Genomic DNA, 27,384 nt, shown 5'->3' with positions numbered 1-27,384 from the left:
TGGAAACCAGACTCTCCCCTTCCTCAGAGTTTGCTGTTACTCATTTTTGAATTTTTGTTTTTGTTGTTGTTATAGACTGTCTCTGTGCAAAGGATCAGCCTGAGGTTTAAACTTCAGGTCTTCTCTGAGCTTGTGCCTTCCTCTGGGCAGGTGTGGTGACTTTCTAAATTTCCCTGTATTAGCAGTTTTGAATGTCCTGGTCTTCGATGTCTGACTCCCGAGAAAGGTAAAAGGCAAAAATGAAGGGGTAAAAAAGTGCCAGCCCTTTAAATCCCCTGGAAGTAATGTTAGCCAGTGGGGGAGGGGCTTGCAACAATTGAGGGAGGTACAACAACAGCAGCCACTCTTACTTGGTCGTACTTCTGCAATCAGAAGCAGCATCAGTGATCAGAGCACAGATGCCTGACATCTGGACAGGTCCTTTTTGCCACCTTGGTTTCTATAAGCTCTAGGAACACACATTTAGCTGCCTGCTATAGGCCTGCAGTGGAAGATGGGTAACTGCTACTGTGCTAAGAGCTGCACTGACCAAAATTAGCCACAGTCTAATATACAAGCATTCCCTTCAAAGTGGCAAGTCTTCAACAGACTCCGGAGTTCCAAAACAGTTACACCATACAGATTCTGCCACTGCAGCTGTTGTCTAAGTAGAAGACATCGATTCCTACTCCACCATCTTCCCAGAATCCTCTCCAAGCTTCACAGATTCTTACAATGCATTTCTTTAGAGTTTTGGCCTTAAAAGAAGTAGTCAAACAAAACACTGTGAATCTGATTTTAATTTAATTTAGAACTGGATTTGTTCCAAAACGTATCACTCTCAACTGGTGATGTCAGTTTTTCTGGGCTGCCTCAGTGACCATGCCCAGAAGGACTGTCTGCCAACAATCCTCCACTCAAAAGGAGGAAACACAAGGCAGTAACATGTCTCTGGAATGCATTTAGGAATGCTGGGAAGGATATATCAAATGTAGGAGAGAGGCTTGTGTCCACAATGAGGCCCCTTTTAAACAGATTCACAATCTGAGTGAACTCCTAACGCAGGAAGTAAGGCAGTCTGGTTTCCTGGAAGGAATTAAGAACTGGGAATCAGAAAAATCTAGACTTGGCTGGCTGCGGTGACTCACACCTGTAATCCCAGCACTTTGGGAGGTCGAGGCAGGCGGATCATCTGAGGTCAGGAGTTTGAGACCAGCCTGGCCAACATGGTGAAACCCTGTCTCTACTAAAAATACCAACAAAAATTAGCCAGGCGTGGAGGCAGGTGCCTGTAATCCCAGCTACTGGAGAATCGTTTCACCTGGGGAGGAAGAGGTTGCAGTAAGCCAAGGTCGCACCACTGCACTCTAGCCTGGGCCAAAAAAAAAAAAAAAAGAGAAGAAGAATCTGGACTCTAGTCTTCACTCACAAGTCTTTCTGGGTCTTGATTTCCTCATTTGCAAAATGACAGTCACTAAGCCAATAGTCCCTAAGGTACTCCTAACTCTGAAATAATAACTTTATCACATAAAATAATCAGGAGCAGAGTACTTGGGATAATTTTATGTGTCAACATGACTGGACCACAGAGTGCTGAGACCATTTGGTTAAACATTATTCTATTGTGTCTGTGGGTTGTTTCTGGATGAGATTAACATGCGAATCGGTAGACTGAGTCAAGCGGATTGCTCTCTCCAATGTGGGTGGACCTCATCCAATCCACTGAATAAAACAAATTGGCTGAGTAAGGGGGAATCTGCTCTATGGCCAGCTGGGACACTGGTCTCCTGCCTTCAGACTCGGACCTGGACTTGGCTGGAACTTACTCATCAGCTCTCCTAGTTCTCATGCCTTCGGGCTTGGACTGGAACTACACCATGGGCTCTCCTGGCCTCTTACTTGCTGAGTGCAGACCTTTGGACTTCTCAGCTTCCATAATCATGTGACCAATTCCTCATAATAGACATCGACAGGTAGGATAGACAGACAGACAGGATAGACAGGCAGGCAGGCAGATAGACAGGTAGATATTTCGTATTGTTTCTGTTTCTCTGGAGAACTCTGATTAATAGAGTGCTGTATGGAAAGAAAGAAGGGGATGTAGAAATCCTGACATCACTTGTATCTCAGCCTTGGTGCATCACTTTACATTTCTCATTTCTGCAAGAGTGGAGAGGGTTTGATATAATCATGGATGTTTGAGACCGAAGAGTGGCTTAAAAGAACAGAAGGTGGCTGAGGTCCCAATGAGACTGGAGACCACGAGAATATTAATGCCTCCCCTACCAATCTTAAAGGATAGCAGTGAAAATCAAGTAAGATCATGGATATATCTTGTGCTGTAATTATTGTAATTTTTACTTCTTGATGACTTAACGGGAAAGAAAAGAAGTTGTCCACAGTTACTATTATCACCATCACCATCAGATAAACAGCACCTGAAGAGCCACCCTCTCCCCCAGCCTTCCTCGTCCATTTACCAACCCAGTTTTGGGTAAGAAACTAGCCTTTTGAGGCACAAACTGCCTCTGGGACAGGTTAAGCCTAATCGCCATTCACACTTTAGTACTAAGTCAATCAAATAACATCTACCAGAAATCACCCTTATGGAAAAAGATATTTTATTTAAGAGGGAAACAAAGCAATGGAGGAATAGATTCTCTCCAAACAAGTCAGGCTCCTGGTTGCCTGCCCTGTGCACAGGGCTGAAGACACCTGGGTCTCTGGGAACCTTGTGAAAACCATTTGGCTTCTCAGGTTCTCCATCCATGAGAAAGGGGATTGGCCCAGGTGATCTCACTGCTCCTACAGCCACCTGCCCCATGCTCACAGCCATCAGTCCCCCACTCTCCTCCCCATCCCATCAGCTGCATCGGAGCTCTTCCGTGGCCTGTCTCCCCTACCAGGCAGCATGTTCTGGATGCACCAGTGCCCAGCTGGGTCTAGTGCACAGCAGATCAGAAACATCTGCTTGGCCAATGAAGGCATGTGGTCAAGGTTGCGCCTGGCTGCTGCACAGGGCATGGCCAGGGTCACTTGGTGCTACTTACTGCACCTCCCCCACAAGAGACAGAGCAGCTAGAAGCGCAGGGCAAGGACCCCATCCACCCTGTGGACACTTCTCCCTTCACGCTGGGGCCCTTAGCAGTGGGAGACAGGGGCACAGCTGGGCTGACCGAAAGCAACACGCCAGGGCCACCGCATATGGCAAAAGATTCACTGAGTAAAAACCGAACCTTACCTCTGATCCCAACGAAGACGGTCAGGCCAAAGCAGATGAAGAAGACGACAAACACGAGGACAAAGTGGCGCTTGGAGAGTGTGTAGAGCCGCATAGGCGCCAGCCTGGGGGCAGAAGCCAGCAGTGAGGGACTGTCAAGGGAAGGCCTGGGGGTCACAGGAAAGCGGCCCTGCAGCAACACCCCTCCCCACACGACACTGCCCACCTCCCCTCCCAGCCCCTCACTTCTGAAGTGGGCCTGCACTGCCACCAGGTAACCTCCTGACAAAACAGCCTCGGCGGCCGATTCAGGAGCCGCGCGTTCCTGCACATTCCGGGTTAGAGGGTCCGTGGACACACCGGCCACCACGGCCTGCACGCAGCACACCAACCCCACACTCAAGAACGCACTGGTGGGGGGGCTCCTAGGCCCCCCAGGGGTCACTGCCACAGAGGCAGTGGCCAGATCCCACTACTCACCCCGTGCACACACATACATACACACACGCACACACACTGGCACACCCAAAAGCACATGGCCTATGCGGATGACACTGCCAGGCCCCACTCGAAGCTCCAGGTCCTGCCAGCACCACACTGCTCCCTCTGCCATTCCCACGAGCCCACAGCCTGATTCCTCCCGTCCCAAGTCCTCCACAACTTCAGGTTCCCCTTGTGCCACCCACCAACGCAGACGCTGCCTTGCTGTACAGTTTTCTGTGATTTACACCGACGGGGAAACTCACTCACCCTCCCAGGTTCCCGCCCGGTCACAGGAAAACTCTAGGAGGCAGGGATTATTTCTTTTAGAACACCCTGTATCAAGGCCCAGCAAACAAAAGAAAACTCTGTAAAGGCCCAGGCAGTACATGTGAGGCTTTGGGAACACTCAGTCTCTGTCGCAAGGCACGGCTCTGCTTCTCTTAGCAGCACGGGACGCACGAGCATGGCACTGTCCCAGTCAAACCATCGACAAAAGGGGTGTGGCCGGCCCCCGCCCTGTGCCCTGAGGAGAAGACCCACAAACCAGAGGGACGTGCGGCACTTTCTGTTTCTCTCCATCTTCTGTGTTCTCTGTTGTCCTCACATGTTCTGGTCTTGGGAGCCAGACCAGCGGGAAGGAGCCCGAGCACTTCATCTCAGGGACAGGCAGCTGCACGCCCACGCGGGGAGATGGACATAGGCTCAGCCTGGCCCTGCAGGAAGGTTACTGGCTTCACGGTCCAAAGCTCACATGGGCCTGCGTGCCCACACCCCCACAGCACACGCCTGAGACTGCAGTTGCAGAGCAGGAAGTCACTGCCAGGCCCATCTCAGGGCCAGGGTGAGGCCGTGAGTCAACATCTCTGCAACGTGGCTCTGATAAGGCCTGCGTGGCCACCCGGGCAGTGAGCACACAGACCAGGGTAACTGGGTGAAGAAATAAAGAATAGGTGGCTCCACGGCTGCCCCGGGACTCGGTGCAAACACTCACCCACAAACCTGAGACGAGAGCTGGGGAAGCAGGTGGTCTGGCCCCAACTGAGCTCCAGGGCCTGACAGATCCTCAGAGGCCCAGGAGCCATAGGAACGACCTCAGGGAGCAAACTCAACACGTTCAATTCACAGGTGGGGAAACTGAGGTCTGGAGAGAGTGCATGTGCCCAAGATGCTACAGCCCTGCCCTCTGCACCTGCACTGCGCAGAGGTGGTTCTGGGATGGCGCTGCAGGCTCCAGCCTACACCAACTCCTCTGGGCAAGCCCTGCGAGGTGTGAAGGCTGACCCAGGAAGAAGTGTCTCCTCTGACCTTCCGCAGTTAACCCAAGTGCCAAGTCTATTCCTTAGTTTAAGCATGGTGTGTTTAATACGTTATTGTTTTAACACTGCAGATGGCTGGGCGCGGTGGCTCATGCCTATAATCCCAGTACTTTGGGAGGCCAAGGTGGGCGGATCATGAGATCAGGAGATCGAGACCATCCCGGCCAACACGATTAAACCCTGTCTCTACTAAAAATATAAAAATTAGCAGCCAGGCGCAGTGGCTCACGCCTGTAATCTCAGCACTTTGGGAGGCCAAGGCGGGCAGATCACGAGGTCAGGAGATTGAGACCATCCTGCTAACACGGTGAAACCTCGTCTCTACTAAAAAATACAAAAAATTAGCCGGGCGCGGTGGCGGGCACCTGTAGTCCCAGCTACTCGGGAGGCTGAGGCGGGAGAATGGCATGAACCCGGGAAGCGGAGCTTGCAGTGAGCCGAGATAGCACCACTGCACTTCAGCCTGGGCGACAGAACAAGACTGTGTCTCAAAAAAAAAAAAAATTTAGCTGGGTGTGGTGGCACGTGCCTGTAATCTCAGCTACTCAGGAGGCTGAAGCAGGAGAATCGCTTGAACCAGGGAGTTGGAGGTTGCAGTGAGCCGAGATCACACCACTGCACTCCAGCCAGGTGACAGAGCGAGACTCCGTCTCAAAAACAAACAAACAAAAAAAACACTGCAGAATGGAAAATTCCTACAGCTGCTCAGGGCCTTTTCAGTTAAAAAAAAAAAAAATGACACAAAGCTAAATGGACTAGATGGAGGGGAAATGCAAATAAAGCCTCTAGTTCAGTTTACAGTACTGCACTAAGGTCAAGGTCTTCGTTTTGATAAATGCACCAGGTTATGTGAAGTGCTCCCCTGAGGGGAAGCCGCAGGGCTTGCCCAGAGGAGTTGGTGTAGGTTGGAGCCTGCAGCGCTGTCTCAGAGCCACCTCTGGGGAGTGTGGGTGCAGAGGGCAGGGCTGCAGCATCTTGGGCACGTATACTGTCTCCAGACCTCAGTTTCCCCACCTGTGAATTGAAGAAGAGTGTACGGTGCCGGGTGCAGTGGCTCACGCCTGTTATCCCAACACTTTGGGAGGCCGAGGCGGGCGGATCACGAGGTCAGGAGATCCAGACCATCCTGGCTAACACGGTGAAACCCTGTCCCTACTGAAAATACAAAAAAAAAAAAATTAGCCGGGCTTTGTGGCGGGCGCCTGTAGTCCCAGCTACTCAGGAGGCTGAGGCAGGAGAATGGTGTGAACCCGGGAGGTGGAGCTTGCAGTGAGCTGAGATTGCACCACTGCACTCCAGCCTGGGCGACAGAGCGAGACTCCATCTCAAAAAAAAAAAAAAAAAAAAAGAGTGTACAGAAACACTGCTATCGCTGGCCCTCTGCTGTAAAGCTCAAGTAGCTTTTAAACAATGACACTGCTATTTCTGAGTTCCTCCACTACAACGTTCTCGGGGATCCCATCCCCCAGGGGCAGCCACAGTCCCAAGACTAAGGAGCTCCGAGAACTCCCCAAGCAGAGGCTGAAAGCACAAGAGAAATTACTTGGAAGCAGAGAAAACCAGAATAACTGTATTTTAAATCTTGATTTCAAAAACACATTATTGACCCCCTACTAGCACAGTTATTTAGCAAATGAGAAGGAATGTTGCAAAAAGAGGCCTTAAGAAAGGGCATGAGAGGCTGGGTGTGGTGGCTAACGCCTGCAATCCCAGAAAGGGCATGGGAGGCCGAGGCGGGCAGATCACCTGAGGTCAGGAGTTCGGGACCAGCCTTGGCCAACATGGTGAAACCCCATCTCTACAAAAATACAAAAATTAGCCAGGTGTGGTGGCACATGCCTATAATCCCAGCTACTTGGGAGGCTGAAGCAGGAGAATCACTTGAACCCGGGAGGTGGAGGTTGCAGTGAGCCTAGACCGTGCCACTGTACTCCAGCCTGGGTGACAGAGCAAGACCCCGTCTCAATTTAAAAAAAAAAAAAAGAAAAAGGGCATGAGGGCACAACCCGCCCCAGGCACCTGCCAGTCTCTCTCAGAAGGCTCAATAAAATCCATTGTCTCCCCTTCCTGAAAACTTCTACTTAATTCCAACTTATTAGAAATTTTCCTGGTTTAACAATCCAGTCGTCCAACTCAAAGGAAAAAAGACACAGAGAAAACAACATAGTCTGTCTTCTTAAGCAAGTGTAAGCTGGGTATAACCGCCTGTGCTGCACCAGGCTCGTAAGTGAGAGGGTGGGCGCCAGGCCCTGGCTTCCGCCGTCCTCATTTTCCTGACAAGCAGGCACCCTCACTGGAGGGCCTAGGGTCCTGGGACCCTCTGCAGCCTGCAGGGCTATCATAGGCCGAGGCAGCACCAGGACAGGATGATTCTGCGTAATGATCAATGCCTTCCCCTCTGCGGCTCTTTCCGCTCTCGACTTCCAATCTAAAAGTTCTGAACCAGCCCAGCATGGCTCATGCCTGTAGTCCCAGCAGCTCTGGAGGCTGAGGGGGGGAGGATCGTTTGAGCTCAGAAATTTGAAGCTACAGTGAGCTAAGACTGCACCACTGCACTCAGCCTGGGCAACAGGGCGAGACCCTGTCACTAAAAAATTAAAATAAAAAAGATTTGAGCCAAAAAACCAGAGACTTCAGAAACCTCAGAAACAAGACCCTGTTTCAGATCAGCCACAGCTGTAAAACTGTTGCTCATGGGCAAAACAGCAAAACATTGAGAAGCCAAGGTAAAGATGGGAGAGGGGAGGTGTCTTTGCCAGAACTAACCTAGCCCCCTGCTGAGACCAGCTCAGTGACCACAACAGCTGGAGTCCCCAGTCGCTTCAGAACATGGCTCCTGTTCTGCACCAGAAACCCACTGGCAGCTCTGCCTCTTGCTGAAATGCTCACAGGTCGCTAACATCAAGCCAACCTAGACCAGTGACCGAGTAAGTCTCAGCAACCAAGAGAGCCCATGGCCCTCTCTGATCAGTCCCCCAAGGGAGGATATTTCTAAACATATAGAGGCAAGTCTGTGATGCAGAAAATATGCACAGCCTACGAACAGGAGAGGGTCCCTGGGGGCCCCTGACCCCAGGCCTTCCCTCTCCTCATCTCTGTCGTCCCCGTGTGCTTCCTGAAACCTCGAGTCCTAGACTCCCGCCACCCCTCGAATCAGTCCTCCAACACCAGCTCATCTGCTGCTTCTCTCTCCGTCCTCCCTGCCCACCCCACCCCACTCTGAAGCAGGGTTGCCCAACACATTTTCACCTAGAAGCCCTACAGTACTTCCAGGGCAAAAGGTTCCAAACTGAGCTAAAAAACAAACTAACATAACTGAAAAGCCTGCTTCCACTGCCCACTTCCTGCCTTTCACCCTTTCTCCATTCTCGTACCCTGAAACCTGGCACCATCTCAGATGCCCCTCTCTCGCTCCTCCCACACCTTTGGCCAGCCAGGAAGAGCTGAGTCCTTGCTCCCCAGTTCCTCTTCATCCCCAGCACGCCAGTCCCGCTCTGTCCAGGACCCAAAAACTCCTGCCAGCTGCTGCCATCACCTCCAAACGCACCTTCCTTTGTGCCGTTATGGCACTTTAACAGCCTCGCCCTGCTCAGGAAGCGTACAGTGCACCGCAGCCAACTCCATCAAGTTTAGACAGGCCTTTCAAAGTCCCCAAGAGCCTTCCCCACAATCCCTCTCCAGCCTTCCTGCCACCCTGCACGTATCCTATGTGAATTATACGCGCTCTCTCCATTATCACAGCCCTGAGGTAGGTACTATTGCAACCCCTTTCAGATGAGAAAGCTCAGACTCAGGAAGGTTCCGTTACTTGCCCTAGATCGCAAAGCTGCTAAGTGCAACACTGAAACCCACGCATCCGACTCCAGAGCTTCAATTCGATGATGCTGCCCAACAGGGTCAAGCCAGACTCCAGGCTGGCCCACTCACACAGCGCTCTGCTGATCTAAGATGCTCTCTCTTCTCCCAGAAAAGCCACCTAAATCCCACCCAGCATCCAGGGTTCAGCTGTGTCCCACCTTCTCCATGAAGTGTTCCCTCACCCTCCATCTCTCACGGCTGCCCACAGTTGAAACCATTACAACAGATGCGGTCTGCACGACACAGCGGAGTGCCTGACAGCGAACGGCCTGGCAGGTGGGAGACATACGAAATCATCTACCAAACTCAACTTCCATTCGTTATTCCAAAAGCGTTTGTGTTGTTCCCTCAAGTTGGTGGAGAGATGCTAGGCAAGGGGCTCCACGCTTCCCCACGTGCCCAGGCCGGGTCGGCATGCCAGCTGAGGAAGTCCTCGGCCCAGCTACCCAGGCCAGGAAGAGTTCCTAGAAAACCCCTGCCGGCTCTCAATACTGTCTCTTCTTCTTGCTGGGGCCACGTCAGTTTCCCCTCCCGGCCCATGCAGCTTTTTCACAAGAGGCATCTAATACACTCGCAAATTCTGGCCAGCCTAGAGCCGCAGGGCCCTTGGACGATCTGTCAAAGGCAAGGAAATAAACTGTCCCCTGAAGGTCCCCTTGACTCTTTGGGCCCTTTCTAAATTAATCCCACTTTCACAGTTGCTTTAAAATATCACAGATGTGTTTCCTAGAAAAACTAAACACACCTTTACTGGAACGCCTATCCCCAAAATTGCATCCATAATGCAAATCACTGTGAGCCAGGTCTCCCCTCATTATGCACCTTCTTTCCCAAAAGACTGCTTCCAAGCAAGGTGAGGTTTGTGGAGTGTCTAATCCAAATGAGACAGGAGCTGGAAAACTTTCGTCGGTCTCTCCACAGCCTCACCATCACCTCCCTCAACTCCTCACCATCACCTCCCTCACCGTATCACCTCCCTCAACTCCTCACCATCATCTCCTTCACCCCATCACCTCCCTCACCCCATCACCTCCCTCACCCCATCACCTCCCTCACCATCACCTCCCTCACCATCACCTCCCTCATCAACTCCTCGCCATCATCTTCCTCACCCCATCACCTCCCTCATCATCAACTCCCTCACCCCATCACCTCCCTCATCATCAACTCCCTCACCCCATCACCTCCCTCACCATCATCATCCTGGGACACACTGCTCTCTGTCCCCTCCCCTTCTCTACTCTCACTCCCTTGGTAATTTCATCCTGTCTCAGGCTTGTGAGAGGATGCAGGTGTGAACAATGGCCTGCTCTAGACCTCAGACCAGTCCTCTCCCCTCAGCTCCAGACCCCTACTCAACCACTTGGCATGCCCGTTTGGCTATCAAGCAGGTACCTCACATATGACCTGCCTCACACCAAAATCCTGGTCCTGTGCCTGTGGCCTGGCCCTCTCAGGACACAACAACTCCAACCGTCCAGGTACACAAGCCAAGAGATTGGGAAGAATCTATTTAGATTCGCCTCAGATATTCTACTAAATCCAAAGTTTTTCACCAGTACACACACCCCAGAAATAAAACAAAATTTAAAAGGAAACTCAACATTCAAAGTCACATAGGCATAGAAAGCCTCCTGTCTCGAGGTGCCGGGAACTGTCCTTTCAGAACGCAAGACAGCCATCCCTGCTGTGGAGCACTGCCCATCCTGCTGCCACTGACAGGTCACTCCACCCCCGCCCCCACCGCGAGGCCCTGTCGGGGAAAGCAACCGTCCACTCGCCCGCAGGACACGCTGCACCAGTTTTCAGGATTTCATTGCAGGGGCTCCACTGTGGATCCACCCCACACCTGCAGCTCCCCTCCCATCCCCAGAGGCCAGCACTGAGCCTCAGGAATGGTGCCAGTCCAGTAACTTTCGATGCCTCTCATTTTTACTAACTTACTCTTCCCTGTTTTTTTCTATTTTCCTCCATGTTTTCCTATTTTCCCTGCAATGGTAAATGGTAAGCGAACCACTGAATTGCAACATTGAACTTCCTCCCCCCAGCGTTGTCTCTTCCTGCTGTCTGTGGCTCTGGCTTTGGCCCTCTGCTCCTGTAGCTGGGGCACAGCAGCTCCTTGGCAGCCCCATCCAGAAAGCCTTCTCCCTGGGACCTGGTCCTTGAGGCCACAATGCTTGCTCAGGCCTGGCCAGCTGTAAAGCCATGTTCCCATTAGATGCATGGAGCACCTCAGGACCACGGCACCAACACAACTTTGCCCACTAAGTGCCTACCCTTCCCACATAGGGCTCATGAGGGTTCAGAAAGCAGGGCCAGGAGGGCACGGGAGGCGAGCAGTCCGCAAGCGCTCAGCTGCCCTAGGACTGCTGCACAGAACCACAAAACAGATACAATCCAGGTAAGCAGAGGACGTGAGAACACCTCAAGTTGCTGTCCTGCAGCGAGAGGGACAGAGATGGGAGGGCAGCCAGCACCAGCATTCCCACTCTACAGAACCCAGCAACACCAGCATCCGCAGCAGGGGCCCAAGGGGTGTGAGAGACGCCTTCATCTCGGTCTCCACAAGCCACCATGACGGTAGGCGGGTAAGACTGAGAACTTCTGGTACTACACGTCCTGCTGCTTGTTCAACTCATGCCGGGATCTCCCACATGAGAATTGACAAATTAAGATCTGAGCAGCAGTCAGGGACTTTAAATCTCCCAGCCCATTCCCACACTGTCGTTTTTATTTTTCCAACCTGTATAAAAATAATCTCTTCTCCTTTGGCCCAAAATGCCGGCCTGTTGCCTGACAGCCTAGCTCCCCACTTCCTGACCACATGGCAGCGGGCAAGTAAACAGTTCCCCAGACCCTCAGTTTCCTCATCTGCAAAATGGAGAGAGGCAGAAGATTCATCTCACAGAGTTGCTGACAGGTGCGAGTGGAATCATAAACACAGTGGTCAGAACAGCGTGGCAAGAACTCAGCCAGGCTAGCTATTAGAAACGATGGCTGTGCTTTTTCTCTTCTACTTTTTCTGTTTGAAAGCATTTTAGGTTTCGTTCTAACAACATCTTCGAAGACCCCACTGTATGAAGTCTCCCCTCCAGCTGGCTGCCGCAGAGGTGGGAGCTGACATTTCCTGAGCACCTATTTGGTACCAGGCTGGGAGCTTCCCTGTAGGACAGGCACATCGGCCCATTTCACAAGTGGGAAAACACAGGCTGGGGTGAAAGAATACAGGCCCACTGAGGCCCCAGGCATCAGGGTGTGGAGGTGGGACTGGAACCCACAAACGCACGCCCAGCATGTGGAGGTCGGGACAGAAAGAAGGCCCACCACTCCCTCACATTGACTCTTTGGCCCCTCACTAAAATCTTTCCTTTTCAAGTAACCTACCAGCTAATGGGTTTTGAAAAGAAACTTCTCAAAGGGAGCAGGATAGGAACTCTAAAATTTCACTCAACCAACTTCGGTATATTATAAGTCATTTCTCTAGCTATGCAAGAGTTAAATACAAGCCAGGCGCAGTGGCTCCTGCCTGTAATCCCAGCACTTTGGGAAGCCGAGACCAGCCTGGCCAACATGACGAAACCGTGTCCCTACTAAAAATACAAAAATTAGCTAGGTGTGGTGGCGTGCACCTGTAGTTCCAGCTTCTCGGGAGGCTGAGGCAGGAGAATTGCTTGAACCTGGGAGGCAAAGGTTGCAGTGAGCTGCGATCGTACCACTGCACTCCAGCCTGAGCAACAGAGTTCACAAAGCTATTATGCGAACATTCAAGGCCTAACCACCTCAAAACACAACTTAATAAACAATGTTCTAAGCTACCCAAGGACCGGTGAGTTCATGTGTATCCTTTCCAGACTGCAAGCCCAGTGACTCACACGCAGGAGCGTGTTGGTCAGTTCAGCAAATATCCCGCCCAGGCCACAGAGAACAAGGAAGTAGGTCAAATGCTGGCCAGTGAGCCCCATTTCAGCACAAGCAGCGCTGGCCCTAGCAGGAGGCTCCAGGCAGTGCGGCCTGGTGGTTAGGAACCTGGGCTGGGGGCCAGCTGCCTGGACCCATCCACTGCAGCGTAACCTAGGGCAGTTACTCTACCTCTCAAGAACCCCAGTTCCTGGCCAAGCGTGGTGGCTCACGCCTGTAATCCCAGCACTTTGGGAGGCTGAGGCAGGTAGATCACCTGAGGTCAGGAGTTCGAGACCAGCCTGGCCAACATGGTGAAACCCCGTCTCTACTAAAAATACAAAAATTAGCCGGGCGTGGTGGCGCTTGCCTGTAAGCCCAGCTACTCAGGAGGCTGAGGCAGGAGAATCGCTTGAACCCGGGAGGCAGAGGTTGCAGTGAGCCAAGATTGCACCACTGCTCTCCAGCCTGGGTGACAGAGCGAGACTCTGTCTCAAAATACAAACAAACAAAACATCCCATTCCTGAAAATTCAGGAAACTAGGGAACCCACCGCCTAGCAATGCTGTGGCAATTAAATCCGTTGTGACATGAAAACCCTTGCCAAGTAACCATGAACTGTCAGCTGTTATTGAGAGGAACAGAGAACAGCAGTCAGGAGTGTGGGCTCTAGAGCCAGGCGGCCCAGGGTTTGGGCTCAGCTCTAAAGCCTTGAAAAACTCACTTGTCTTCTTCATACTGCAGTTTCCTCATCTGCAAAATGGGGAAAAGAGAAACTTCCTCACGAAAGGTGATTGTGAGAATTCCACGAAACAACAGATGTAAGGTGCTTACAACGGCACCTGCTACATGGTGAACACTCACAGTTATCTTTTACAATTTCTAGAGATCATTTTGGTCAGAACAAAAAACCATTCTATGAGACAAAATCCTAAATAATTAAATGGTTGCAGGAATAGGATACTGACCCAAGCCTGGTGTGCCCTCAAAAGCGCTGGGAGACTCAGGAGGCCCAGGACCCTGAAACCACAGCAGGGCTCCAGGGTACTTAATTTGTCTGTGCCACGCTTTGCTGCTAGCCGAAGGCGGCTCTAATTAATAAACTTCTACACTGAAACGCCCCCAGGATGAAAGAGACACATAAAATACACGCTAAAAAATGGCTTCACGTGCCAAGCAAGACACACACACACAAAAACAGTCTTATTTAAATTTGCAGAGAAATGCTAAAGTAAGACCAAAGCAACATGTGAGCATGAGAGTCTCAACTCCGTGCAGCCCTGTAGCTGAAACAAGAAGTCAGGTTAGCAAATGAGACACGCCCCCACACCGTCCTCAGACTTCTAGCATCTCTCCCGTCCCCAGCATCATCAGAGAAGGAATGGCGACTGCAGAAGAGTTCAAGGTAAAACCGTAAGAACTGCTAACCTTTTTTGCTGATGGGTTTTGATGGCAATCTCTCCTACCTTTTTAAAGAGCAGGCTGGGCCGAATGAGAGTCAGAGGTCATAGGGCCAGTGTCTGCAGGGGGACGGTCCCCTACACACCGTAAGCAGAGTGGTGGAGCTGCCCCTGCTCCTCCAAGCGGCTCTGTTCTCTCCCATTCTTTCCCTGGGCTTCTCTTCCTTCTCACCTTTCTCACCTCTGGGCTCTCAGGCACACCAGCCAAGGACAGAGAGCACTCAGTCACCCAAGTCCAGGACGCACTTCCGATTTTCAGGCTTGTTTTTCAGGACGATTTTATCTGCTACCAAACCTTTCTGTTTCCAGGTAAGTGCCTGGAATGCTGGCCAATGGTGGTGGGCTGATTTCCAGATACCCTCATCCCCCTTCCCTAACCCTGTTAGTGCTCCACAGAGCCTGAGGCACAAAGCGCTTACTGCTGCAGGGGGAGGCCTCAAACTCGCACAAAATTCAAGCTCTGTTTTGCTTGTCCTCCTCGGGACCTTTCCTTAGTCAACTGCTTTCTTTGGTCTAATTCCCTGTCCTGTAACAGCCCAGGACCTTGGCAGAAGACCCAGATCCCTGTCCTGGCCAAGGCCCTCACCACCTGAGGCCCCCGGCCTCTCTCCTACTGAAAAAGCACACCCAGCCCACCTATGCAGCTCCAAGGGGCGGCGTGTGAGAGAACTCCTATAACACGCAGCTGTCACTCTGCTACAAGGCCTCAGTTCCACAAGACACCGTTCCAAGCAATATTATTCACATAGGCCACACAAGAATGCTACCCTCTGGAGTTGTGCAGAGGCAATACTGCTAACCTACCTCCACTTGGCTTTTAAAATCTTTAAAACATCCACATAGGTCTGATATTTGATGCCATTCCAGTTTCCCAAGAGGTGCTAAAGCAACATACCAAAGTCAGAAACTTCTAAGGAAGCAGAAGGAAACAGATGTCTCTGTCACAGGCACTTGCGCTGAGGCAACAGGCCTGAGTGTCACTTCTCTGACCGCGTCCACAGCCAGAGAAATCAGCAGAGATCCAAAACAAAAACCCTTCTGCCTCAAAAACCGCATATAAGCCAAGAAGCGCGCCCAGGCCCCTCGGAGGCTGCCTTCAGTGCAGGGAGCCGGCCCTAGAAGCCTCCTGCGCCAGGCGCGGCTGCACAGCTGGGCCACTTCTCCTCCCGGACTTTCTGCAACTCCACGCGGCGCTAACCCTCTGGTTAACTCCGTCTCCTTCTTTTCCAGATGTGCCCAGGGGGACACCCAGGCGACTGTTGCGTCAAAAGCAAGCTTTAGGGATGGCGTCCACGAAGCCCCAGACAAGTTTTCCTCATTAAAAACCCCGGACTTCAAAGAGGTAAAGAAAAAAAAAAAGCCCAAAGTCAGCAGATGGTAAAACGCATAAAGCTCATAAAACTCGACACCCCGGGTCCAAAGGGGCTGTTGCGGCAGGCTCCCCGGTGCCCACGTCACCAATCGCCTCTGAGGGCCTCGCACCCGGCGCTGGGCGAGACCACAGGGCAGCGCGGGGCGCCCTCGATACCGAGGGGACGACGAGGCGGGGCCTTTCCGGCCGGAGAGGCTGCCCGGGAGGCGGCGGGGCTCCGTGCGGACGGCCACCCTCCGCCGGGGAAGGGCCGCAGCGCCCCCGATTCTCTCGACCCCCCGGTGCGCGCTCTGGCTCGCAACCCCGTCCCGGAACCCCGACCGCATCCCGGTCTCTAACCGCGGCCGGGCGGGCAGGCAGGAGGGAGCCTCGGCCCCGGTCTACTCTCGCCCAGCGCAGACACCTCCGCCTGACCCGCCCGCGAAGCCCCCCTCTCAGCGCCCTTTTCCCTGCCCCCAGTTCCACGTGGGCGCCAGGGACCCTGCGGCTCGGCGCCGGGAGCCAGGGAGCCCCAACTTTCGGCCGGAGTGTCCGGAGACCCAGCCAGCCCGCCCGCTCGGCCGGGGACTCACGGCTCCATCTCGGCGCCCAGAGCCCTCGGCCCCGGCCCGCGCGTCCCGAGCCCGCCAGGCGCCGCGCAGCAGCCTCGGCAGCGGCAGCCGCAGCCGGAGCCGGAGCGACAGCGGCCCAGAAGCGGCCGACCGCGGAAAACTCATCAGAGCGCGACGCCGAGATCACGTGCGCGGAAGCGACTCTCACGGCGGAAGGGGGCGCGGCGCGGTGGAAGCGGGCGCGCGGCGAGGGGGGTGGGCGCGCGGCGAGGGGGGTGGGCGCGCGGCGAGGGGGGTGGGCGCGCGGCGAGGGGGGTGGGCGCGCGGCGAGGGGGGTGGGCGCGCGGCGAGGGGGGTGGGCGCGCGGCGAGGGGGGTGGGCGCGCGGCGAGGGGGGTGGCCCCGCTTCGTGGCCCCGTGCGAGGGCGGAGCCCCACGGCCGGGAGCACCCAGGCTAGCCCTGAGCCGAGGCTCCAGACAGAAGGAATGAGTGAATGAATGACTTAATTTACTTCTTGTCCCTAGGGCAGGGAAACAGCGCATTCATTCACTCCTACTTCCCGAGTGTCGGGGCGTAAGGATGGGCCTCGGGAGTCCATGAATGCCCTGCAGTTGTCTGGAAAACGCTATGGGTGTCTGCATTTTTCTAGGGAGAGGAGCTATAGCTGTATATTCATTCCCAAAGGGTCTTGTGACCCCAAAAAAGGTTAAAAGCCAGGACAAACTTCTGCCACCCCGAATGATGACAGGAGACCTTCCGGGCTCTTTCTGGTAGCTTCTCCCGCAAGCCGCTTCTAGACTGCAGCTAGACCAGTGGACCAAAAGCACTTTCCTGATTTCGCATCTTGGCTCAGTGTTCTCCATTTCTGTAATCAAGAATGGATGAGAACCAAGGTTCGGCTATTTCTGAGATTCTCTTTGGAGCATTACTCAAAATGTCCCGTGTTCCCGTGTGCTGTGGGTTTAAAGTCGGTCTGCATGAGTTAAAGGACTTCCAAGCTTCCTTTGCAATGTATCCTCATTCATTCACTAAACCGTAAACAGGCCTACTATTGGCAGAAAAGTGTGGACATGAATAAGAAACAGTTCCTGCCCTCAGTGAAATTACAGGCAAAGAAAATTACCAACAGTAATTTAGGTACCCTTAGCTCAGGGTGCTACAGTGAGGAAGGGTGCCTAACTCGCCTTGGGGGAGTGGAGAAGGTAGGAGAGAGAAGGCAGAGTTTGGGCTGAATCTGGAGGGTGAGGTGGATATTAGGAAGAGGGGGCAAAAAAGGGGGAGATACCAAGCAAAGCACAGTCTAAGCCAGGACAGCAAGGAATAGTAACACAAAATTTCATTAGTGCTCTGAATCCTAAACCGCAACTCTTCAAGGAATAACAACAGATTATTTCTCAAGTTGTTTTCATACATAAGCAGAGGGAAAGGGTTCTTCATAGCAACAAGACCAGAGAACAGAAACTCGGTACCTGCAGGGACAGATTGTTAACAGGGACATGGGGCGCGGGAAGGGGTGAGTCGGAGGGAGTTCTATGAGCTAGAGCAGGGGTCCGCAACCCCGGGGCCTGTTAAATTACAGACGTGAGCCACCGCAACCAGCCCAAACATGCGTTTTCATGTGACACCTTCTGTTAAATGTTTAGGCCTGAGGATGCCTCCCTACTTGAGTCCTTACATAAGTAGCTGCAGCCTGGCATAGTTAACATAAAAGAGACGACACCCTAATTGAGGAGGATGCTTTTGTAACAAACAGCTGAGTCTCAGCCAATCACAGCCAGTGAGCTTCTGTCATTGGCAGGTGGTTAGCTGATTCAAATAAGCTAGAACACAAAGCTGTAACCAATCAAGCTGTCTGCGCCTCAGTTCCACTTTCTGTCCATAAATGTTGTCTAACCACGTTGCAGCCCCGGAGTCCTTCGAACCTGTTGGTTCTGAGGGCTGCCCAATTCTAGAATCATGAAGAAAAGCTACTTAGGATCTTTAAATTTGCTGTCATTTTGTCTTTCGACACTTCTGATTCTAGAATGTTGGAAACTAATTCGAAAAAATATCTTAAACCTTGGGAGGGACTAAACAAAGCACACTTGCTGGCCACATTTGCCTAGAGGCAGCCAGTATCTACCTCCAGCCCAGAGCAGCATGAGGTGACGCGTAAATCCCTGCTCTGTGCCAGCTGCCTGGTCTCTCCTGAGGCATCTCCAGCGAGAGGAAACTGTCGCCACCCCAGGGACCCCTGGCCCTCACTGTGCGCATTTGGCTCCAAACTACCTCCTGGCAATTCCTTCCTGTCAGATCTCCCTGGATTTGCTGTCCAGCGTCACCCAAGTCAGCATGAGCCCTCTCCCAAGACTCCTTCAAGGATGTAAACAACCACATGGCCCTCAGCTCCTCTTCTCCCATCATACTCGTTTTCTCATTTATTTGTTCTTCAAACATTAATGGAGCACTCTGTGTGTGCCAGGAACAACTCTCAGCTCTGGAAGCACAACATGAATAGACAGATGAGGTCCCTGTCCTTTTCTAGTCAAGAACAAACAATAATCTAAATAATTATTTAATCAGCCGGGCATGGTGGCTCACGCCTATAATCCCAGCACTTTGGGAGGCTGAGGCGGGGATCACCTGAGCTCAGGAGTTCAAGACCATCTTGGCCAATATGGCGAAACCTATCTCTACTAAAAATACAAAAATTAGCTGGGCGTAGTGGCAGGTGCCTGTAATCCCAGGTACTTGGGAGGCTGAAGCAGGAGAATTGCTTAAACCCAGGAGGTGGAGATTGCAGTGAGCCGAGATCACGCCACTGCACTCCAGCCTGAGCGACAGAGCAAGACTCTGTCTCAAATAAATAAATAAATAAATAAATAAGTACTTAATTACAGCTGTGATAGAAAAGGAAATGAAAGGTGCTATGACCATGTTATGAAAAGGGGAAAGGGACCCAAACTATTCTGGGCTCTAAGAAGCCTGGTCTGATCTATCAGCCATTTCTCACATGACCGGTTTGTTTGTTTTTGAGACAGAGTCTCGCTCTGTCACTCAGGCTAGAATGCAGTGGCGCAATCTCCGCTCACTGCAGCCTCTGCCTCCCACTCAAAAGATCCTCCAGCCTCAGTCTCCCATGTAGCTGGGACTACAGGTGTGCACTACCACAACCAGCTAACTTTGTATTTTTTGTAGAGACAAGGTTTCACTATGTTGTCCAGGCTGGTCTTGAACTCCTGGGCTCAAGCAATCTGCCTGCCTCAGCCTCCCAAAGTGCTGGGATCCTGGGAGGTGCACCGCCTTTGGAGATAAGCTACTGTGAAAGTTGTCAGAATTAAAATGGAGTCACTTGTATTAAAAACAAAAAACAGGCCAGGTGCAGTGGCTCAGGCCTATAATCCCAGCACTTTGGGAGGCTGAAGAGCGCGGATCACTTGAGCTCAGGAGTTTGAGACCAGCTTGGCCACCAAAATACAAAAATTACCCGAGTGTGGTTGCAGGTGCCTGTAATCCCAGCTAGTCATGAGGCTGAGGCAAGAGAATCACTTGAACCCAGGAGGTGGCGGTTACAGTGAGCCGAGATGGCGTCACTGCACTCCAGCCTGGGCAACAGAGCAAGACTCCATCTCAAAAAAAATACCAAAAACAAAAACAATCCTGACAAATAGAGCCAGAGAAAGCCATGAAGAGGATTCTCATGCATAAATGCTTGATAACAAAAACTGTAACAAAAGACTATAAAAACCATAACCTTGCACAAAGACCATCGCAATCTTACACTTTTGCGAGGACATCTGCCCAGTAACTGCCTGTCCAACTTGAGACTGGCATCCCCCTGTGAGTGATCCTTGTAGCCAAGCATAATTAACTCAAAACAATGATGTAATCCTCCCCATTGTTCCTTTAAAAACCTTCATCTTTCTATACCTCCCTGAAAATGCACATAGTTCACTATGGCACATATATTCCCATTGCAATGCCCTATTCCTGGATAAATATCATTTCTTTTAGAGAGCCTCTTTGTTTGTTATTTAGGTTGACGCAAATGTGTCAGAAGTGGAATCGGGAAAAGAATCACTATGGGAAGGAAGTGATGATTCTTAGAACGGGTGTGCGGTACTCACTTGAGCCCTCTGAACTCTGCTGGCACAGCTTGCCTTTTTGGCCATGGCAACTCTTCTCTAAGGCCCACGCTCCCTCTTTTTGGTAGCGGCTTTTTGATATTATTCTGGATTTGTTTTGGTTATAAGGCTGCCTTAATAAAGGCTGCCTTACATCCCTACTGGGATGATAGAAGACTTTTTTGTCTTTTCTGAAAAGTCCTTTTTGGTAGAAAGACATGCTGGTTTGAGTACTCTGGTTTCTACAGAATTGACATTCTGTCTCTGAGACGTGTCTTTTCTGGTTAATTTACTTTTGCTGCTTTCTGCATGTGTAATTTAATATTTCGTTTGATCTGCATGCTGAGTTAAAGCTTGTGACTACACTGATTTTGGTTTAGTTATGTGTCTATAAATGATTCGTCTTTTTTCCCTTGCTTGTTTCTGAAAATCTTCCAAGAGAAAAACAAACATTCTAAATGGTGGGCCCATGATGGCTAGTTAAAAGCCACCATCTAAACATTGTCCAAACTCCTGACATTCGCTGACAGTATTTATAGGATTTCCTTTGCTCCTGAGAGATTAATAAAAAGCAGAATGGGATTCTCAAGTCAAGTCAATGGGATTCTCTCAAGTCTTCTGGGACTCCAGCTAGCTGTATATTATGGCTTCTTTTCACACACATTTTTAAACTGATAGACAAATTACATCAAGAAACGTTCAGAACTCAAATGATCACTATCTGAATTCTCTAAAAACACCTCTGCAACTATACAGTTAGCAGGTAGAGTCTTCTAAATTCTCTATCTCTATTTTTTTCTGCTTACTTTAAATCTGCTGACTTTTCTACTGGAGTTGAGATAAAACTCACTGCTTATGGCATTCCAGCCAAGATTTTTTAAACCAAAACCAACAACCTAGGCCTAAGGATCATCTCTTTTAAGGTAAATTTAGTTTTGCCTGACTAATAATTGTTAAGGGTAATTGAAGTTAGTTGAAGGATCGATAAAGAAAAAATTAGATAAATCTTTGTAAAAGGCTCACAGATCAAACAAGTCAAAATCTTGAGCTCAGAGCAATAATATAAGGTGTCTCTGGTCTGGCATAAAAATTGCTTTTTCTGCCACACAGGGGGCCAAAAAGAAAAAGCCAAACAAACACAGGAAGGAAACCCTGCTAACATTCTTCCCTGTTCACATTAACCAAGCAAACCAGATGGGCAAACAAAAGATACATTTGTTACTAGTTCAAGGCTCTTTGGAGAGTTTGCTTTCAGCCAGTCCTAGCTAAAATGTAAACATTGAAAATGTAACCCTAAACTCATTTAAAACTGAAAAAAGCAAAAGAGTGGGAGTAAAAGACATTTTTAAAAACCAAACTGCTTTGTCCAAAATCTTGGTCCACCATCTTCATTAGATTACCTATCAGGGCAAATAAAGTTCAGACATGTGAACAGGTTTCAATTTTGTCAATAATACAATTTGGATCCAGCTGTGTTTTATTATCTTTTACTGTCTCATGACTAACATTCTAAAATGAAAGCTATAAGATATTTCTGTGTGTGGATGTATGTTTCGGTGCATTTACACATGTACGTGTATTATGTTTTATGTTGTGTCTTCATGGTAAGATCTAGCATGGACCCTTAAATTCTATTCAGATTGACTTAGATAAATGAGCTTTCATATAAAATACAGTAAGTCCTGACTTAATGTTGTGAATAGGTTGTTGGAAACTGTGACTTTGAGCAAAACAATGTATAATGAAACCAATTTTTTTCCTCATCAATGTTATAATGAAACAGCATTGGCCAGGCGAAGTGGCTCACGCCTGTAATCCTAGCACTTTGGGAGGCTGAGGCAGGTGGATCACCTGAGGTCAGGAGTTCGAGACCAGACTGGCCAACATGGCGAAATCCCATCTCTACTAAAAATACAAAAATGGCCGGGCGCGGTGGCTCACGCCTGTAATCCCAGCACTTTGGGAGGCCGAGGTGAGCGGACTGCCTGAGGTCAAGAGTTCGAGATCAGCCTGACCGACATGGTGAAACCTCGTCTCTACTAAAAATACAAAAATTAGCCGGGCGTGGTGGCAGGCGCCTGTAATCCCAGCTGCTCGGGAGGCTGAGGCAGGAGAATCGCTTGAACCTGGGAGGTGGAGGTTGCAGTGAGCCAAGACCGGGCCATTGCACTCCAGCCTGGGCAACAAAAGCGAAACTCCGTCTCAAAAAATAAAATAAAATAAAATAATTAGCCAGGCGTGGTGGCTGGCACCTGTAATCCCGGCTACTCGGGAGGATGAGGCAGGAGAATCACTTTAACCCGGGAGGTGGGGGTTCCGGCGAGCTGAGATGGTGCCATTACACTCCAGCCTGGGCAACAGAGCAAAACTCTGTCTCAGAAAATAAAAATAAAAATAATGAAACAGCATTGAACAAAGTGACATCATTTGAGGACCTGCTGGACATTGTTTCACCCAGTCACAATTTCCAAGAACCTACTAATGACATTAAGTGCCGACTTGCTCTCTGTATTAATTAACCCGAATGCGTTTTAGTTCATGTGACTTAAGAATGTCTTTAATAAATAAACTAGTTTTTAAATTGCTGAAAAAAATAAAAATGTCTGCACAATCGTCAACATATTAATATATTGTTGCATGGGTTTCGTGGCAGACAGTTTTATACTGGTCTTCATTAGATGTTTTAAGGTATTAGGGTTTAGCACAAAGATTATAAAACTATAAACCCAGCCTAAAATAAAATGATTTTTTGTACAATTCTTTGATAAGACTAATTTAATATTGTTGGTTTAATAAAAATAGCTGTATCTTCTGAGTTATTGACAAAATAACCATATATTTAAGGTTCTTAGGTGAACACCTGATATGCACAGGCTATAAAAATGGTTAACAGAGAAATAACTGATGACTAGCTTTGTCTAATATCTCAGTTTTAATAAGTAATCTAGGTATAATTGTTAAAAATAAATAAATTTTGTAAATGTAAATGGTATACGTGTTTATAAATAAGCTTTTTATGTAATTTAAAATCTTCAAGTTTTATGGTATGTTAAATTAAACAACAGATATTCATTAAATGTCTGGTTCATTTCCAAATTTTTTTTTTTTTTTTTTGAGACAGGGACCCTCTCTGTCACCCAGGCTGGAGTGCAATGGCACAATCACAACTCACAGCAGCTTCGACCTTTCAGGCTCAAACAATCCTCCTGCCTCAGCCACCCATGTAACTGGAACCACAGGCACACACCACCACACCTGGCTAATTTTTTAACTGTTTTGCAGGACTGGGGTCTCACCATGTTGCCCAGGCTGGTCTCAAACTAGGCTCAAGTGATCCTCCCGCATCAGCCTCTGAAAGTGCTGGGATGACAGGCATGAGCCTCTGTGCCTCGCTGACAGTTTCTATTTCTGTCACATTTTTTCCTGAAAGCCACTTAAATTTCTCTAGTTTCAAGACAGAAATGTTGTTTTTTCATTCCGAATGGTAATTTCACTTCTTGAGGTAGAGTTTTCATCTTAAAGCTTCTCAGGTTCATCTCTCAGAAGCTCAACTTTGGTTCCATCTCACAGCCCATGACTGGCAGGTCACACATCACTGCCTGCAGCTCTTTCTTCCCTGATAAGGCTGAGGCGATAACTCTCTCCTTCAACCTTTTTATCAGCTCCTGTAACTTTTCCCTTCAGTTCTAACTCTGGCTCTTATGGCCCAATGCTAAAATGTTTATCTTGAAGACCTGAAGCAGCAATCGAAAAGATTCTGTACTCTTGGCTTTTCTTGATGTGTCTGAATTGCTCTGTATAACAAGGAAACTTCACAGGCTCTCACTTTCTCTAAGATCCATGTATTCCCCGCTCAATGTATTAGTTTTCTTGTGTATATTCCTCTATGATATAGTGTACACTCAACATCCTGAACACATTCTTCCTGCTTCTGATTAAATGTAAGTACCTTTCATCAGGTTCAACTTCCAAGATATCTAAGTGGGCTTCCCATAAGGAAAAGCAATCACACTGCAGGAGGTGCAATCACACTGCAGGTGGTTTTTCTTCACCTTTTGGTAACTGGCCTAAAAAAAACAAAGGATTTATATTTTATTAGGATAATTTCCTGTGTTATCTCTATTCGATTTTTGATTACTCAAGAAAACTGAGCTTTAAAAGGATTAAGGTTTTTTAATTTCACATGCCTTTCTGTATTGCTTTTAAAATCTTTCGATTACCACTCTGCTTAAATAACTATTATTTCACAGTGAGCTGTGATCCTGTCTTGAGCAAGGACTGTAAACTTTTTGACATCTTTGGCAGGCCTCCCCAGGATCAAAATTCTAAATTAAATCTTTTGACCTAAAATTAATTTGGGAATTTACCAGTTAGGCCCCTGGAGAGCATAAAAACTGTATCTCTCATATCATCTCATAGTGATAGGAAATGATTAGGCTTACTTGCTCCATGGGAAACACTGTCAAATGATCAGTGACAGCAGCTCTTCTTTCAATTACATTTATGGATATGTTATCAATACAAATGTTTCAAAAATTAGATAATACATTATCAATCACATTTTACTTGTTATGTTAAATCTACTTTAAAGCTATATTTTTTAGAGATATGTTATTGATGTATCTTAAAGATTATGTAAAATTTGTAAAAGTCTAATGGTCCTGATGTGATGCTGTCAGTCATGATTCTGGTTGCTATCTTAAAACGTTGTGTGTAATAGAAATAACTACATTTCCTTGGCAATTCCCGATTATAATGAATGTTTGTCAGGTTCTTAACCCTGGCTATTCTGTGTTTTGTCATCCACAATTATTGTTTTGATTTGTCCCTAAAAACATTTACAATTAGCTATACTCCAAAATGGCTTTTCATGGAAAAGACCCTAACAAGTACTCTTGAACACATTTCTAGTAATTGTAGGAACAGTGGATTCAATAAAATTCCCAGAACTCTAATAAATAAACTGACGGGTTTATGAAACTGCTAATTCAGATCAAGCAAAACAAAAATTAATTACATAAAATTAAATAATTGAGCCGGGCACAGTGGCTCACACCTGTAATCCCAGCACTTTGGGAGGCCGAGGTGGGCTAATCACGAGGTCAGGAGATTGAGACCCTCCTGGCCAACATGGTGAAACCCCGTCTCTACTAAAAACAAAAAAGTTAGCTGGACATGGTGGTGCATGCCTGCAGTCCCAGCTACTCGGGAGGCTGAGGCAGGAGAATCGCTTGAACCAGGAGTTGGAATTTGCAGTGAGCCGAGATTGCACCACTGCACTCCAGCTTGGCAACAGAGAGAAACTCTGTCTAAAAAAAAAAAAAAAAAGAAAAAAAGTAATTGATAAAGATAATGTTTGTATGATTTTCATTTAAAACACTATCGGTTCTTTTTTTTTTTTTTTTTTTTCCTGAGACGGAGTCTCACTCTCGCCCAGGCTGGAGTGCTACATATAATACACTATAAAAACTATAAATGGTAGCTCTGTGCATTAACTTCAAGTTCTTGTTATTTGCTTATAGACTAGGCTAGGTCCTGAATTCTTCTGGATTTCTCCAATCCAACTTTTTTCCATGAAATTACTAAAATTGGGGACTACTTTGCTCCTAAGACCTATAAGATGAAACTATATACATTTTTTTCTTTTTTTTGAGACGGAGTCTCACTCTGTCACTAGGCTAGAGTGCAGTGGTGCCATCTCGGCTCATTGCAACCTCCGCCTCCCAGGTTCAAGCAATTATCTTGCCTCAGCCTCCCAAGTAGCTGAGACTACAGGTACGCGACACCACGCCCAGATAATTTTTCTATTTTCAGTAGAGACGGGGCTTCACCATGTTGGTCAGGATGGTCTCGATCTCTTGACCTTGTGATCCGCCAGCCACGGCCTCCCAAAGTGCTGGGATTACAGGCATGAGCCACCGCACCCGGCTGAAACTAGACACATTTTAAGAAACAAGTCTCGGCTGGGCGTGGTGGCTCATGCCTGTGACCCCAGCACTTTGGGAGGCCAAGGTGGGCAGATCACCTGAGGTCAGGAGTTCGAGACCAGCCTGACCAACATGGTGAAACCCCATCTCTTAGCCTCACAGCCAGTCCCTTCAAAGCTCCCTTGTTGCTCAAATGTGGCTGAAAGGGTTTTGACACTGACTCCTGGCCACCATTCATGCCCTCCAACATGGGACCAGACCAGCAACCCAAGACAGGTCCATCCAAACACAGAGGGACATCAAAACCTAACTACAGGATGATTGATCAGTGACGCTTTTGGAGAAAGATCTTGATCAAAAGAGGGAATGGGAAAATTATCAGAATCAAAGTGGAGTCAGTTGTGTTAAAAAAAAAAAAAGTCCTGAGAAATAGGTTGGGGAAGGCCATGAAGAGGAGTCTTATGCACTTATGCATAAATGCCTGGTAACAAAAACTATCACAAAAGACTACAAAAACCACAGCGTTGCATAAAGGCCGTCACCACCTTACATACAAAAAAATACTCCTGCAACAACACCTGCCCAGCCACTGCTGGTCCAACCTCAAATTGGCATCACCCTTGTTATTGATCCTTGTAGCCAAAAATAATTATCTCAAAGCAATTATGTAATCCTCTTCATTTTTCCTTTAAAAACCTTTGTCTTCCTTTACCGCCCTGACTACGCACAGAGCTTACTGTGGAATGCATATTCCCATTGCAATGCTTTGCTCCCAAATAAATATTATTTTTGAGAGCCGCTTTCTGTTATTTAGGCTGACACCACCATAGTCCTGAAGTCTGTAAACAACCATGTTTGCATTCTCTCCTTTCTTCATTTCCAAAGGTGAGATAATTATGCACAGAACATTCAGAATCACTTGAAAGTCTACTACTATATGTTAAGAAGCGTAGGCCGGGTGCGGTGGCTCACACCTGTAATCCCAGCACTTTGGGAGGCTAAGGTGGGTGGATCACGAGGTCAGGAGTTCGAGACCAGCCTGGCCAATATGGTGAAACCCCGTCTCTACTAAAAATACAAAAATCAGCTGGGCATGGTGGCGCACCTGTAGTTCCAGCTACTTGGGAGGCTGAGGCAGAAGAATTGCTTGAACCCGGAAGGCGGAGGTTGCAGTGAGCCGTGATCGCGCCACTGCGCTCCAGCCTGGGCGACAGAGAG

At 49.0% G+C, this 27,384-nt stretch overlaps 1 protein-coding gene across 4 annotated transcripts in view; it reads right to left on the bottom strand.

The window, feature by feature from the left end:
• The window catches only part of TMEM181 (transmembrane protein 181), a 96,924-nt gene that overhangs the window by 57,221 nt on the left and 12,319 nt on the right, over nucleotides 1-27,384 (bottom strand). The window contains exons 1-2 of one of the 4 annotated variants that reach the window (XM_063666781.1): nucleotides 16,158-16,311; nucleotides 3,221-3,351 (exon numbers count right to left, since the gene is read on the bottom strand). In XM_063666781.1, coding sequence (XP_063522851.1) covers nucleotides 3,221-3,351; nucleotides 16,158-16,165 — 139 coding nt within the window. In that variant the 5' untranslated portion in view covers nucleotides 16,166-16,311. Of the gene's footprint in view, nucleotides 1-3,220; nucleotides 3,352-4,226; nucleotides 4,784-16,157; nucleotides 16,312-27,384 lie in introns of those variants that run through there. The other 3 variants (XM_054491541.2, XM_054491539.2, XM_054491538.1) reach the window with 3 other exon arrangements.

The sequence above is a fragment of the Pongo pygmaeus genome, chromosome 5, assembly GCF_028885625.2.
Source record: "Pongo pygmaeus isolate AG05252 chromosome 5, NHGRI_mPonPyg2-v2.0_pri, whole genome shotgun sequence".
Lineage (NCBI taxonomy): Eukaryota > Metazoa > Chordata > Mammalia > Primates > Hominidae > Pongo > Pongo pygmaeus.
Note: the sequence above shows the minus strand (reverse complement) of the source record. Positions and strands in the feature narration are given on the sequence as shown.